We start from the raw sequence: 16363 nt of genomic DNA, 5'->3' as shown, positions 1-16363 counted from the left end.
AGTGGGAACACAGACTTAATTTTTAAATTTCAAAATCCGCAGCAGAACTCAGGAGGAGGAGGACTAAGGACTCAGCAGCAGCACAGAAAGGCATGGCCCCTCATTGGTAGCACCACAGCACGAGAATTGTGCCCAAAAATCGTATGCATCTGTGGTCCCTTGTATTGCGAACACAGACTTAAGTATTAAACTCCAATATCAGCAGCAGGAGGAGGAAGACTAAGATCTCAGCAGCAGCACAGAAAGGCATGGCCCCTCATTGGTAGCACCACAGCACAAGAATTGTGCCCAAAAAGTGTAAGCATCCGTGGACCCTGGCATTGAGAACAAAGACTTAAGTATTAAATTCCAACATCAGCAGCGGGACTCAGGAGGAGGAGGACTAAGGACTCAGCAGCAGCAGCACAGAAAGGCATGGCCCCTCATTGGTGGCAGCACAGCACAAGAATTGTGCCCAAAAATTGTATGCATCCATGGACCCTGGTGTTGGGAACACAGACTTAAGTATTAAATTCCAACATCAGCAGCAGGAGGAGGAGGACTAAGGACTCAGCAGCAGCAGTACAGAAAGGCATGGCCCCTCATTGGTGGCACTACAGCACGAGAATTGTTACTGTCACTCCCTGCTGCAATCCTGGCTTGTAGTTGCCAGTTTTAGGCAGTGTTTACAAACAAAAAAGATGGCTGCTAACCAGCATGTGATAGGCTGAGAGAAGCTCAGTCTGTGACTCAAACAGAGCCTGCAGGGGGCGTGGACAGGGTGTGTATAGCTTCTGCCTATCACAAGCAGAGCAGCACATGCCTGTCTGAGTGCATGAGCCCGACAAAGCTGACAAAGGAAAGAAGATTAGATTATATAACAGATAATACAGCCACTGTGCAACTAGGAAAGGCTGCAGTAAGACAGACCACATTAGAACAGGTAAAGGAATTTATACAATAGAATAAATAAGGCTGAAAATTGTGTTACAGAGTCTCTTTAAGTATTAAATTCCAACATCAGCAGCGGGACTCAGGAGGAGGAGGACTAAGGACTCAGCAGCAGCAGCACAGAAAGGCATGGCCCCTCATTGGTGGCACTACAGCACAAGAATTGTGCCCAAAAATTGTATGCATCCATGGACCCTGGTGTTGGGAACACAGACTTAAGTATTAAATTTCAACATCAGCAGCAGGAGGAGGAGGACTAAGGACTCAGCAGCAGCAGCACAGAAAGGCATAGCTCCTCATTGGTGGCGCTACAGCACGAGAATTGTGCCCAAAAATTGTAAGTATCCGTGGACCCTGTCAGTGGGAACACAGACTTTAGTAGTTTAATTGAGGAACATCAGCGGCAGGAGGAGAACGACTAAGCAGTCAGCATGGCAGCAGAGAACGACCATCGCACCTCACTGGTGTCACCACAGCAAAAAATAAAGGCAATATAAAAGCTTGGCGGATGAGCTTTTTGTCCCTAGGCCTTCTCAAAGGACTAAAGGACATGATCTGTGCATGGATGAAAAATGCTTTAGCCATTTATTTAGGAAAGGGTTCTTTACAGTAAGAGTGATTAAGATGTGGAATGCATTGCCACAGGAAGTACTTATGGCAAATTCTATACCTGCATTTAAAGGGGGCTTAGATGCTTTCCTTGCATTGGAAGACATCCATGGCTACAATTACTAGGTAATGCCCAGTGATGTTGATCCATGGATTTTATCTGATTGCCATCTGGAGTCGGGAAGGATTTTTTTTTCCCTTTTTGGGCTAATTGGACCATGCCTTGTAAGGGTTTTTTGCCTTCCTCTGGATCAACAGAGATATGTGAGGGAGCAGGCTGGTGTTGTACTTTGTTCTCTGGTTGAACTCGATGGAGGTATGTCTTTTTTCAACCCAAATAACTATGTAACTATGTAACTACGTAGTGACTGAACAGTGGCAGTGAATGCAACTAACTGAAGTTGATCACTGTCCATGAGCTGAATACAACTGTCAGATACAGTAAAATATAGAACACAAAAATTAGTGGACAGTGGTCTGCCTGCACTAATAGAACAGAACAATGTCACTGATTAAACTTAGTGACTGACCAGTGTGGCAGTGAATGCAACTAAATGAAGTTGATCACTGGCTATGAGCTAAATACAAGTGATACAATAAAATAATATAGAACACAAAAATTAGTGGAAAGTGGTCTCCCTGCACTACTAGAACAGTACAATGTCACTGACTAAACTTTGTGACTTACCAGTGGCAGTGAATGCAAATAACTGAAGTTACAATTTCTACACACTGCGCCACAGTTATCAAAAGATCACCAGAATGAATAATCAAACAGTCAATGAGGTCACTGCAGAAAGTCCAGTTGCTGGATGACCTGCAATTAGTGTTGGGCGAACACCTGGATGTTCGGGTTCGCGAACGTTCGCCGAACATGGCCGCGATGTTCGGGTGTTCGCGCCGAACTCCGAACATAATGGAAGTCAATGGGGACCCGAACTTTCGTGCTTTGTAATGCTTCCTTACATGCTACATACCCCAAATTTGCAGGGTATGTGCACCTTGGGAGTGGGTACAAGAGGGAAAAAAAATATTTGAAAAAGAGCTTATAGTTTTTGAGAAAATTGATTGTAAAGTTTCAAAGGAAAAAATGTCTTTTAAATGCGGAAAATGTCATTTTTCTTTGCACAGGTAACATGCTTTTTGTCGCCATGCAGTCATAAATGTAATACAGATAAGAGGTTCCAGGAAAAGGGACCGGTAACGCTAACCCAGCAGCAGCACACGTGATGGAACAGGAGGAGGGCGGCGCAGGAGGAGAAGGCCACGCTTTGAGACACAACAACCCAGGCCTTGCATGAGGACAAGAAGCGTGCGGATAGCAATGCATTTTGTCGCCATGCAGTCATAAATGTAATACAGATAAGAGGTTCCGTAAAAAGGGACCAGCAACGCTAACCCAGCAGCAGCACACGTGATGGAACAGGAGGAGGCACAGGAGGAGAAGGCCACGCTTTCAGGCGCAACCCAGGCCTTGCATGAGGACAAGAAGCGTGTGGATAGCAATGCATTTTGTCGCCATGCAGTCATAAATGTAATACAGATGAGAGGTTCAATAAACAGGGACCGGAAACGCTAACCCATCACAGATGTTCATTGTTCATGTTACTTGGTTGGGATCCGGGAGTGTTGCGTAGTCGTTTCCAATCCAGGATTGATTCATTTTAATTTGAGTCAGACGGTCTGCATTTTCTGTGGAGAGGCGGATACGCCAATCTGTGACGATGCCTCCGGCAGCACTGAAACAGCGTTCCGACATAACGCTGGCTACCGGGAAAGCCAGCACCTCTATTGCGTACATTGCCAGTTCGTGCCAGGTGTCTAGCTTCGATACCCAATAGTTGAAGGGTGCAGATGGATTGTTCAACACAGCTACGCCATCTGACATGTAGTCCTTGACCATCTTCTCCAGGCGATCGGTGTTGGAGGTGGATCTGCATGCTTGCTGTTCTGTGGGCTGCTGCATGGGTGTCAGAAAATGTTCCCACTCCAAGGACACTGCCGATACCATTCCCTTTTGGGCACTAGCTGCGGCTTGTGTTGTTTGCTGCCCTCCTGGTCGTCCTGGGTTTGCGGAAGTCAGTCTGTCGGCGTACAACTGGCTAGAGGAGGGGTAGGATGTCAATCTCCTCTCTAAAGTCTCCACAAGGGCCTGCTGGTATTCTTCCATTGTGACCTGTCTGACTCTTTCTTCAAGCAGTTTTGGAACATTGTGTTTGTACCGTGGATCCAGAAGAGTATAAACCCAGTAATTGGTGTTGTCCAGAATGCGCACAATGCGTGGGTCGCGTTCAATGCAGTCTAGCATGAATTGAGCCATGTGTGCCAGAGTCCTGCCAGAATCCTCATCATCCTCTTGTGAGCGTTGTGATAGTTGTGATGCATCATAGTCGTCACCTACTTCCTGGTCTGCTTCTGCTGACCATTCGCGCTGAATTGTGGAAGTCCAACGTGCACCGCTCTGGCCCTCGTCAGTGGTGGCATGAAATTCCTGCTCCAACTCCAGCTGTTCCTCCTCCTCTTCTTCGTCATAGCTGCTGGGGCTAGCGTTTCCTGAGGCAGATGGCCTAATGTTGGTATCATCACGCTGATCGTTTTCTCCTTCAGATTCCCCCAGTTGCATCATGACAGCTGTTTCCTTGATTTTCAACATTGACTTCTTCAGTAAACACAGCAGTGGTATGGTAATGCTGACTGAAGAGTTGTCACTGCTCACAAGCAACGTGGATTGCTCCAAATTTTGGAGGACTTGGCAGAGGTCCAACATGTTGGCCCAATCGGATCCACAGAAGCTTGGCAGCTGTCCGGATGCGCCTCGGTACTGCGCCGTCATGTACTGGACCACTGCACTCTTCTGCTCGCAAAAGCGGGCTAGCATGTGCAGCGTAGAATTCCAGCGCGTAGGGACATCACACAGCAAGCGATGGTGGGGGAGATTGAAGCGCTCCTGCATCTTGGCGAGTGCCCCCGAAGCAGTACTGGAATTTCTACAATGTTTGGCCACTCGTCGCACCTTCAACAGAAGATCGGCCACGCCTGGGTATGTCCTCAGGAACCGCTGAACTACTAGGTTTATCACGTGCGCCAGGCAAGGGATGTGTGTCAGCTTAGCCAACCTTAAAGCGCGAATGAGATTACTCCCATTATCACACACAACCATGCCCGGTTTCAGGTCCAGCGGTGCCAGCCACAAATCCGTCTGTTCCTTTATTCCCCTCCAAATTTCCTCCCCTGTGTGCTGCTTATCCCCAAGGCAGATCAGCTTCAGCAACGCTTGCTGACGCATGCCAACAGCTGTGCTGCACTGCTTCCACGATCCTACTGCTGTTGGATTAGCGTTTCCGGATGAGGTACAGCTTTGAGATGCGTTGGAGGAGAAGGAGTCAGAGAGGTAGGTGCTGCTGTTGTTATCCAGTGGGAGGGACGGCGGTGCAGCTGTTTGCGGCGTGGGCAACACCCGCGCCGTAGCAGGTGAGGAATCGCTGCCAGGCTCCACAAGGTTCACCCAGTGCGCGGTAAGGGAGATGTATCGACCCTGGCCGAACGCACTCGTCCAGGTGTCAGTGGTGAGGTGAACCTTGCAGGCAACGGCATTCTTCAAGCTTCGGGTTATTTTGCTGACCACGTGCTCATGCAACTCAGGCACTGCAGAGCACGCAAAGTGGTAGCGGCTAGGAACCATGTAACGTGGGATGGCCACTGACATCATGCCCTTGAAGCTGTTTGTCTCCACCACTCGATATGGCAGCATTTCACAGGCCAGAAGCTTGGCTATGCTGGCTGTTAGTGCCATGGCCCGGGGGTCATTTGCTGGCAATTTCCTCTTGCGCTCAAACATCTCCGAGACAGACAACTGAACCGTAGGGCTGCACACTGAAGGGCTGTTGGTTGTTGTGTTTGATGAAGACTGGGAGACCTCAAGAGCACTATTCCGGAAAGTGACAGTGTCAGCGTCGTCTGATGTTTGTGAATGTTGTTGTGAACCACGCAATGGCTGGGCTACTGCTGCTGCTGAGGAGGGTCTGGTGGTGAGTCTGGTGACCCCAAGGGAGGCAGTGTTGCTGGTACCCTGTCCTGCCGCGTTTGCCCACAGAGTGGGATGTTTGGATACCATGTGGCGGGTCATGCTGGTGGTGGAGAGGTTGTTAATATTTTTCCCCCTGCACACCTTGCAAATCACCATGGTACCATCCTCACTGCAGTCTTCAAAGAAAGGCCAGACTTTGGAGCACCTGCCTTGCTGGCGATTTCTGTTTGCGCCTCTTTTGCGTCTCACTTGAACTTCCACGCTTGTGGTGCCTGAAATTTCGCGCCGCCTACCTTGTGGCACAAGGCGAACTCGTGCAGCAGTGGGTTCTTCAACAGACTCATCTGTGCTGCTACGACGGCGATGTTCTCCTTCACATACAAAATCTGGGTCTGTGTCCACATTGTCCAAACCCTCCTCTTCCATCTCCTCAAACTCGTCATATGTGATTGTGGGCCGCCGCCGTGGATTAGAGCTCCCCAGAACAACCTCTGCGCAGCTCACTCCAACGTCGTCTTCCAGATCTTCTCGGCCGACCTCCTGCAATTGATACCCCTTCTGCCCAACTTGCTCTGGGATTTGGGTTTCAAAGTCCTCGGACTCGCCTTGCATTTCAGTGCGCCGTGCATTTCCCACAGTAAATGGTTGTGAATCCGGGCACAACATTTCTGGCTGTTCCATTGACCTTTGAAAGGTGGAAGTTTGTTGGGCTGGGAATAGCTCCTGAGAATACCCCATTGTGTCCTGAGGAAATTCTTCGGACTGGTTATTTGGCAGTTGTGTGCGTGGTGTCGCTGCCGGTTGTGTCAGCTTTGTGCCCACTGGCTCCTTGTAACTGGCTGAGGACTCGGACCTCGTGCGTGATGTGCTGGTGCTGCTTAACCCACTGCTGGACGATTGAGAGGTCATCCAATTAATTATCTGGTCCTGTTCTTTTGGATTTGTGAGGGTTGATTTCCTGGACAACATGGGCGGTATTGAGTGGGTTTTCTTCGGTGCTCCACTGTGGCCTGTACGTGAACCGTCAGGGGAAACACCTCTTCCCTTGCCCCTCCCTCTTTCACAGGATTTCTTCTTCATTTCACTTATCCTTAAAGTACACGCTGACTGGCAGCAGTACAGTGGCAGTACAGAAATGCTGTATAGTGGTGGGTGAGCGGTGTACTACTATTCCCAGCAGCGACACAGAGCACAATGCTATACAGTGGTGGGTGAGCGGTGCACTACTGTTCCCAGCAGCGACACAGAGCACAATGCTATACAGTGGTGGGTGAGCGGTGTACTACTATTCCCAGCAGCGACACAGAGCACAATGCTATACAGTGGTGGGTGAGCGGTGTACTACTATTCCCAGCAGCAACACAGAGCACAATGCTATACAGTGGTGGGTGAGCGGTGTACTACTATTCCCAGCAGCGACACAGAGCACAATGCTATACAGTGGTGGGTGAGCGGTGTACTACTATTCCCAGCAGCGACACAGAGCACAATGCTATACAGTGGTGGGTGAGCGGTGTACTACTATTCCCAGCAGCGACACAGAGCACAATGCTATACAGTGGTGGGTGAGCGGTGTACTACTGTTCCCAGCAGCGACACAGAGCACAATGCTATACAGTGGTGGGTGAGCGGTGTACTACTATTCCCAGCAGCGAGACAGAGCACAATGCTATACAGTGGTGGGTGAGCGGTGTACTACTATTCCCAGCAGCGACACAGAGCACAGTGCTATACAGTGGTGGGTGAGCGGTGTACTACTATTCCCAGCAGCGACACAGAGCACAATGCTATACAGTGGTGGGTGAGCGGTGTACTACTATTCCCAGCAGCGACACAGAGCACAATGCTATACAGTGGTGGGTGAGCGGTGTACTACTATTCCCAGCAGCGACACAGAGCACAATGCTATACAGTGGTGGGTGAGCGGTGTACTACTGTTCCCAGCAGCGACACAGAGCACAATGCTATACAGTGGTGGGTGAGCGGTGTACTACTATTCCCAGCAGCGACACAGAGCACAATGCTATACAGTGGTGGGTGAGCGGTGTACTACTGTTCCCAGCAGCGACACAGAGCGCAATGCTATACAGTGGTGGGTGAGCGGTGTACTACTATTCCCAGCAGCGACACAGAGCACAATGCTATACAGTGGTGGGTGAGCGGTGTACTACTGTTCCCAGCAGCGACACAGAGCACAATGCTATACAGTGGTGGGTGAGCGGTGCACTACTGTTCCCAGCAGCGACACAGAGCACAATGCTATACAGTGGTGGGTGAGCGGTGTACTACTATTCCCAGCAGCGACACAGAGCACAATGCTATACAGTGGTGGGTGAGCGGTGTACTACTATTCCCAGCAGCGACACAGAGCACAATGCTATACAGTGGTGGGTGAGCGGTGTACTACTATTCCCAGCAGCGACACAGAGCACAATGCTATACAGTGGTGGGTGAGCTGTGTACTACTATTCCCAGCAGTGACACAGAGCACAATGCTATACAGTGGTGGGTGAGCGGTGTACTACTGTTCCCAGCAGCGACACAGAGCACAATGCTATACAGTGGTGGGTGAGCGGTGTAATACTATTCCCAGCAGCGACACAGAGCACAATGCTATACAGTGGTGGGTGAGCGGTGTACTACTATTCCCAGCAGCGACACAGAGCACAATGCTATACAGTGGTGGGTGAGCGGTGTACTACTATTCTCAGCAGCGACACAGAGCACAATGCTATACAGTGGTGGGTGAGCGGTGTACTACTGTTCCCAGCAGCGACACAGAGCACAATGCTATACAGTGGTGGGTGAGCGGTGTACTACTATTCCCAGCAGCGACACAGAGCACAATGCTATACAGTGGTGGGTGAGCGGTGTACTACTGTTCCCAGCAGCGACACAGAGCACAATGCTATACAGTGGTGGGTGAGCGGTGTACTACTATTCCCAGCAGCGACACAGAGCACAATGCTATACAGTGGTGGGTGAGCGGTGTACTACTATTCCCAGCAGCGACACAGAGCACAATGCTATACAGTGGCGGGTGAGCGGTGTACTACTGTTCCCAGCAGAGACACAGAGTGGCAGTAAACACAATGCTATACAGTGGTGGGTGAGCGGTGTACACAGAGTGACAGTAAACACAATGCTATATAGTGTGGGTAAGCGGTGTACTACTGTTCCCAGCAGCGACACAATGACTGGGGGACCCTGGCTAGCCTGGCTGGAGAGAGAACTACCCTGCCTGCCTACCCAAAGCTAAACCCACAGACAAATGGCGGAGAAATGACGTGGATCGGGTATTTATTTACCCGAACCACGTGACCCGTTCGGCCAATCAGAGCGCGTTCGGGTCCGAACCACGTGACCCGTTCGGCCAATCACAGCGCTAGCCGAACGTTCGGGGAACGTTCGGCCATGCGCTCTTAGTTCAACCATATGGCCGAACGGTTTGGTCGAACACCATCAGGTGTTCGGTCGAACTCGAACATCACCTGAACACGGTGATGTTCTGTAGAACCCGAACAGTGGCGAACACTGTTCGCCCAACACTACCTGCAATAAACACAAAACTCCACATAGGGTAATATTGTACAGTCTGAGTATTTCAAATACTGCACTTCACCCGTATCTTGTGCTCCCCAGGTGTACTTCAAAAAGAGGGGGCGAGGGATACAGTTTTTTGAAGTACACCTGGGGAGCACAAGACACGGGTGATGTGCAGTATTTAAAATACTCAGACTGTACAATATTACCCTATGTGGAGTTTTGTGTTTATTGCAGGTCTGGAGAGCGCAGCAGTATTTTTTAACTTTAAATAACTGAAGTTGATCACTGGCTGTGAGCTGAATACAACTGTCAGATACAGTAAAATATAGAACGCAAAAAATAGTGGACAGCGGTCTGCCTGCAGTGCACTTATAGAACAGTACAATGTCACTGACTAAACTTAGTGACTGACCAGTGACAGTGAATGCAAGTAACTGAAGTTGATCACTGGCTATGCGCTGAATACAAGTGATACAGTAAAATAATATAGAACACAAAAATTAGTGGACAGCGGTCTGCCTACACTAATAGAACAGTACAATGTTACTGACTAAACTTAGTGACTGACCAGTGGAAGTGAATGCAACTAACTGAAGTTGGTCACTGGCTATGAGCTGAATACAAGTATCAGATACAGTAAAATATAGAGCACAAAAATTAGTGGACAGTGGTCTGCCTACAGTGCACTTATAGAACAGTACAATGTCACTGACTAAACTTAGTGACTGAACAACAGTGGTAGTGACTGTCTGCAACTAACTTAAGTTGATCGCTGGCTGGCTGGCTTAGCTAGCCAACAAGTATACAGTAATAGAGCAGTGGAATTAGTGTGAAGTTGAACCATCCTGCAATAAGCATAGCAATTAATCAGTACACTGTCAATGACACTGACCACAGCTAACTGAAGTTAATCACTCACTGGCTAGCTAAATACAAGGATATATAGTCGCTGATAGAGCAGTAGAATCAGTGAACCTGTCTGCCTGCACTAAGCACAGCAATCAGTATTCAGTACACTCTCTCAATGAACTACAATGACTATGACTAACTTAAAGAGAAACTCCGAATAAGAATTGAACTTTATCCCAATCAGTAGCTGTTACCCCCTTTTACATGAGAAATCTATTCCTTTTCACAAACAGACCATCAGGGGGAACTGTATGGCTGATATTGTGGTGAAACCCCTCCCACAAGAAACAAGAAAAGTATGTACTCTTGGCAGTTTCCTGTCTGTGAACCTTGCTGCATTGTGGGAAATAGTTGTTTACAGCTGTTTCCAACTGCCAAAAAAGCATGCAGCAGCTACATCACCTGCCAACAGTAAAAATGTCCCCATGTAATAAATGTCAGAATGTAAATCAGGGATTTAAAAGATTTTACAATTGGCAAACACTGATCAAATCATTTATACATAATTATTGTAAAAATTAAGCACCTTTTTTTATTACATTATTTTCACTGGAGTTCCTCTTTAAGTAATCATTCACTGGCTAGTTAAATACAAGTATACAGTCAGTAATAGAACAGTAGCAGATAGAATCAGTTAACCTGCCTGCCTGCACTGAACTAAGCACAGCAGCAATCACTACACTCCGTCACTGAACTACAACTAACTTTAGTAATCATTCACTGGCTAGCTAGCTGAATACAACTTAGTATATACTACAGTGTAAGAGCACTGTTAGGAGTAAAAACGCTATGTTTTGGACAAAAAAATGCGCTTGCTGAAGCAACAAATGGCCGGGAGATGATCCTCTCAGTGCCACAGTCTAGCAAGGACGGAGCTTTTCATCATGGCCACCGCTTTATATACAGGAGGGGAGGGCATAGCCTCCCCTCCTATGATTGGTTGCTAGGGCCTGGCTGGGGGGCCTCTGCTTGGCCCAGAGACGTCATTTCCGCCCAATCATGACTTATCTAATCATGGCTTTTTGCTGCGATCACGAGCATGATCACGGCCTGAATATTTGTAATCACGGCTGCCTCGTGGCCGATTTCCGTGATCCAGAATCGATCACAGCGTCGAATATCGAAGCCGAATAGTGAAAAAAATGCTCGTGAATCACGGCTATTTCGTGATCACGGAAAATATCTGCCCATCACTGGAGTTTGGTGAGTGCAAGGGTTTAACATTGATATTTGCTTCGTTTGATTCCTCCCCCAGCATCTGCAGACACAAGCACAACACTTGTCTGTTTGTACTGATTTGATAACTTTATCTTGGTTTTGGCATATTACTTTTAAGAGAATAAATGAGATTTTGTTCTGATACTATATATAAGGCTTAGCTACATAAATATTCTTTTAATATAGAAATAAATTGTCCCTTCAGAATATAAATTTTTGCTTTGCAGCATGTAATAAATACATATACAAAAATATTTTTTCAGCTGCATTTACTCAATGCATCTTACAATAGCCAATAAAGAGCAGCTTGATAAGAGGGATGACTACCCCTCGAAACAGTGGCCTGTCGCTGGGAATGCTGTTGTGCCTGATTTTTTTCTGCATGCAAAAAACATATTTATGTGTAAACTAGTCCATTCATTAATATTGGTTCTTAGTTTTCTTATGCACACAATGTACATAAGCATCTAAAGGCTGGTACACACAATGCAATTTTCTCATCAGATGGACAAGTCTATTGATAATTTCTTGCATGTCCGATCTGCTCCCAATCAAGAAAGAGGTTGATTTTGTGCACTGCTGATCTGAAAATTGATCCCTTTCTTGATCTGAAGCCGATTGGAAAATTATTGATCGACCTCCCGATCTGATCTGAATTGCATTATGTGTATATCAGTTTTAACTTTGCATTTGTGCAGACTTATTGTCCTGAGTGCATATAGAGGGCTCAACCCCACCAGCAGCCTTTCCTAAGTGCTAAGGACTTGAAAAGCTCTTGCTAATGTAATGCTATGGGCAATTTTAAGAAAATCTCATCGCTCAAGTGGGATCCCCCCATAGCATTGAATTTAGTTAGAGCTTTTCAAGTCACAAGCATTTAGAAATAGTAGTAACGTCTGCTAGTAGCTTAGAAACGTACTGCTAGTGGGTTCCAGGCTTTAGGCACATTTGGTATGTTACAACATGGTATGATAAAAGTGCATTTTCCCTTTTAATTGCTACTTAAACTGGGCCTTCTGTAGTCAGCACAGACTTCTCTGTTGTTAAAGATTTTGTATTAATAATAGTAACAATAAACAACAGCTGAACTGAGAAGTATATGGAGGCTGCCATATTTATCTTCTTTTGAACAATACCAGTTGTCTGGCAGCCCTACTGATCTATTTGGCTGCAGTGGTGTCTGAATCACACCTGAAACAATCATGCAGCTAATGTATTATGTCAGAATGTAATAATTATTACTGTCATAATAAGCATGACAGTATTAATGTCAGAAACACCTGATCTGCTGCATAATTGTTTAGGGTCTATGGCCAAAAGTATTGGAGGCAGTGGATCAGCAGGACAGCCAGGCAACTGGTATTGCTTTAACCTTCCTGGCGGTAAGCCTATGCCGCACAGGAAGATATCTCAGCCCCTGGTGGGGTGATTCGCCCCATTTAAAGTGCTGTGCGCGCAGCTAGCACTTTGCTAGCCGCGCGCACAGTTTGATCGCCGCCGCTCTGCGGCGATCGCCCGCACGCAGCGGCGGAGGAGGCCCCCCCCTGCCAGAGCCCAGCGCTGCCCGGACCAATGAGTTCCAGGCAGCACTATGGGCTAGATCTGAGGTGTCTGACGTCAATGACGTCATTCCGATCGTCGCCATGGCGACAGGAGAAGCCAAGCAGGAAAACGCGTTATATACGCGTTCCCCTGTTTGCTATAGATGCCGGCGACGATCGCAGTAGAGGAACACATGCACCCTCTAGTGGTGTTCCATGTAGAAGCTTTACATGAAACAAAAAAAAATAAATAAAAACAAAAAAAAAGATTTCTGCCCATTTGGCATAAAAAATCAACCGCCAGGAGGGTTAAAGGAAATAAATATGGCAGCCTCCATATTTATTTTCTACTCGCAGAAGTCCCAGTGTTGCCTGGGTATGTATATGGCTTTTTTGACCAAGTTTGTGAGCTTTCGGTTTCCTCTGCATTAATAATTTACTTTTTTTCCACATCAGAAATCTGATTGCCTGGTTGTGGCTTCACTTCCTTTAGTAAATTTGAACCCCAGTTGCCCAATGACCGACTGTACCAGGTTTGAGGCCTTTGCCATTAACAATGTAAGAATGTCAATAATTTAAATATTCCCCTTGAAAACCAATAGATGAATTTTCATTGGCTTTTGTGGGCTCCACCCACTTTTCTGAATATTAATCCCAGTCACCCAGTGACCAACTGTGGCAAGTTTGAAAACCCTGCAATTGACAGTCTAACAATGGGTGCAGTATACATTTTCCCATTGAAAATGAATTACTCAAATTTGATTGGCTGCTTTACGCTCTGCCAACTTTCCCTGAATTTTTCACCTTGGTCACCAAGTTACCAAATGTGCCAAGTTTGAGAATGACAGCCTTTTACATTTTTCACATTGACGTAAATGGGGGAAATCTGATTGACTGTTTGTGGTTCCGCCCATGTGTGCAGAGGGGCATGAGACCCCCCCAGAACATATATTCCCAGGTAGTAAGGAATCTGTATACCAAGTTTCATTCTGCATTTTCAAGGCAGGTTACTCAGCCTCCACTTTTGCTCCGGTCCAAAAATAATTTTTGAGGATCACTTTGCTCTGTTGTTTTAGTGTTGTACGGTTGCTGAAACCAAGAGATATACGGAGATACTTTATCTTTCAGGGACTCCATTAATAAGATATGGTCAGTATTTTCAGTTCTACTCAACTGTCATGCCTATTGCAAAGCCAAATAACGCTTTCATACTAAGCTTTATACTCTTCATAATGTATGGGGAAAAAAAACATTGGGGAATCCAGTCATAAAAGAGTGACGCCTTTTGTGACATTTTTGTGGTAGGAAGTAGAGACTTCTATGGAGAAACTGCAGTTACTTGAAAGGGACATTGCACTCTCTAAAATTAAAGACAACCAGTGGATGACAAATAATGTTGATTTCTTAGTGCTTTCTTACTGTTAAATTTGTGCATTAACTGAAATCCTACTAAGCGCAAAATAAAGTTTACTCTCTATACTTTGCCTCTTTCTGTGTTTATCTGAAATTATAACAAAATATTTCGACAAATTCTATTAAACAGATCTAACTATTGAAAGCCAGGCTGTCAGAATGAAAAAGTGTTACTCACCATTTTTAAAGACCACTACCAAAACAAATAGCCACTTGACGTGCTTTATTGTTACTTGCTCTTCCATTTCTTTATTGCAGTAAGTTAAGCACTGCAATGAGAAGCACAAGTATTCATCCCTTTCTGTTATTTCTCTTTTTCATTTCCCAAAGTTCATATAAAAGGTCTTCCTTCCCTTTTTTACATTTGTGTTTTTAAGAAGTAAGCATGAATTTGAATAGTTTTTTTTTTATTATGGATTTTGACAGGCACCCAAATGATGAATCACTAACTCATGTGATAACTCAGAAGAGATTCCCTTTTCTACAAATAGATTCTTTGTGGGTTTTTTATAAATCATATCTTCAGTGATTCTGATTTATTTCCATTGATCCTTCTTTGCAGAATTTCTAATATCTGATCCATATGTTGTACTGTAGATGTACTGTATACCTTAACAAAGACTGGGTGTTTTTAATATAACATTAATTGAAACCAACGATACAGCGGCTATTTCATTATTTCTATTGCATAAGTAGAACCAAGAATTGGGAAAGTGTCATTAACTTTCAATGGCTCATACGTGATGTATTATTAATTTATAAATGTACTTAATTTACGTATACATTGGTCATCTCCTACAGAATCATTAAGCTGGTAGGATGCTGCTTGTTCATCCTGATATCACCTGCAGTCGTATCTTTCATGCACTTTATACCACTGTCCGTAATATTGAGGCCTTATTAAGTGGATATTCACCTGGAATATTCCTCTACTGATCTTTAGGATTCAGTCAGTACAAGGGAATTTTTGTCACCGAGTACCTTTGGTGTTGACACCTTTTTTTGAAAGTGTCCTCCTGAAATAGAGATTCACTTAACACATTGAGGTGATTTTCAAAGGAATGATTTTGAAAAAAAACTGTTCATTGTAATTTGGATACAAATATTTATTTGCATTTGTTGTACCCAAAATCACAGAGTTAATATGACATTAACTTACTAAACAAAGACAATGCTTGTCAACATACATTGTGATGTGACGACTTATGATTGTATTAAAATAAATTAAAAAAAACCTTTGTTTAGTGTATAAAACATCCAGTATTTTTTCTCTAGATGTTAAAACTATATGTATTTTTTTTTAAATAAACAAAGTTTGGATTTGTTAGTGCTTGTCATGTTTGCTTGTCATACCATTGAGTTTCAATTATTTGGACAGAAGAAAAAAGGAAGAAGAGAAATTATCTAAGAATATACAAAAATTACTTGATTCACCATTACTTATTAATAATTTTAAAAAAAACATTGGGGAATCCAGTCATAAAAGAGTGACGCCTTTTGTGACATTTTTGTGGTAAGAAGTAGAGACTTCTATGGAGAAACTGCAATTACTTGAAAGGGACATTGCACTCTCTAAAATTAAAGACAACCAGTGGATGACAAATAATGTTGATTTCTTAGTGCTTTCTTACTGTTAAATTTGTGCATTAACTGAAATCCTACTAAGCGCAAAATAAAGTTTACTCTCTATACCAACTAGGGATGCCTCTTTGCCTCTTTCTGTGTTTATCTGTGTTTATCTGAAATTATAACAAAATATTTCGACAAATTCTATTAAACAGATCTAACTATTGAAAGCCAGGCTGTCAGAATGAAAAAGTGTTACTCACCACTTTTAAAGACCACTACCAAAACAAATAGCCACTTGACGTGCTTCATTGTTACTTGCTCTGCCATTTCTTTATTGCAGTAAGTTAAGTGCTGCAATGAGAAGCACAAGTATTCATCCCTTTCTGTTATTTCTCTTTTTCATTTCCCAAAGTTCATATAATAGGTCTTCCTTCCTTTTTTTAAATTTTTACTAGACAGCAAAATCTTGTGTACAGCTCATTTGTGTTTTTGAGAAGTAAGCATGAATTTGAATAGTTTTTTTTTTATTATGGATTTTGACACCCAAATGATGTATCACCAACTCATGTGATAACTCAGAAGAGATTCCCTTTTCTACAAA

General features: G+C 44.8%; 1 protein-coding gene across 5 annotated transcripts in view; it reads right to left on the bottom strand.

Moving 5' to 3' along the window:
- Positions 1 to 16109, bottom strand: part of VSIG4 (V-set and immunoglobulin domain containing 4) — a 179226-nt gene extending 163117 nt beyond the window's left edge. For 4 of the 5 annotated variants that reach the window (XM_068249669.1, XM_068249672.1, XM_068249673.1 and 1 more), the window contains exons 1-2: positions 16023 to 16109; positions 14372 to 14462 (exon numbers count right to left, since the gene is read on the bottom strand). In XM_068249669.1, the coding sequence (XP_068105770.1) occupies positions 14372 to 14438 (67 nt within the window). In that variant the 5' untranslated portion in view covers positions 14439 to 14462; positions 16023 to 16109. The remainder of the gene's footprint in view (positions 1 to 14371; positions 14463 to 16022) is intronic. The other variant, XM_068249670.1, reaches the window with a different exon arrangement.
- Between the last annotated feature and the right edge of the window lie 254 nt (positions 16110 to 16363).

This window comes from Hyperolius riggenbachi, chromosome 8 (genome assembly GCF_040937935.1).
Source record: "Hyperolius riggenbachi isolate aHypRig1 chromosome 8, aHypRig1.pri, whole genome shotgun sequence".
Lineage (NCBI taxonomy): Eukaryota > Metazoa > Chordata > Amphibia > Anura > Hyperoliidae > Hyperolius > Hyperolius riggenbachi.
This window is presented reverse-complemented; position numbering and strand designations above follow the sequence as displayed.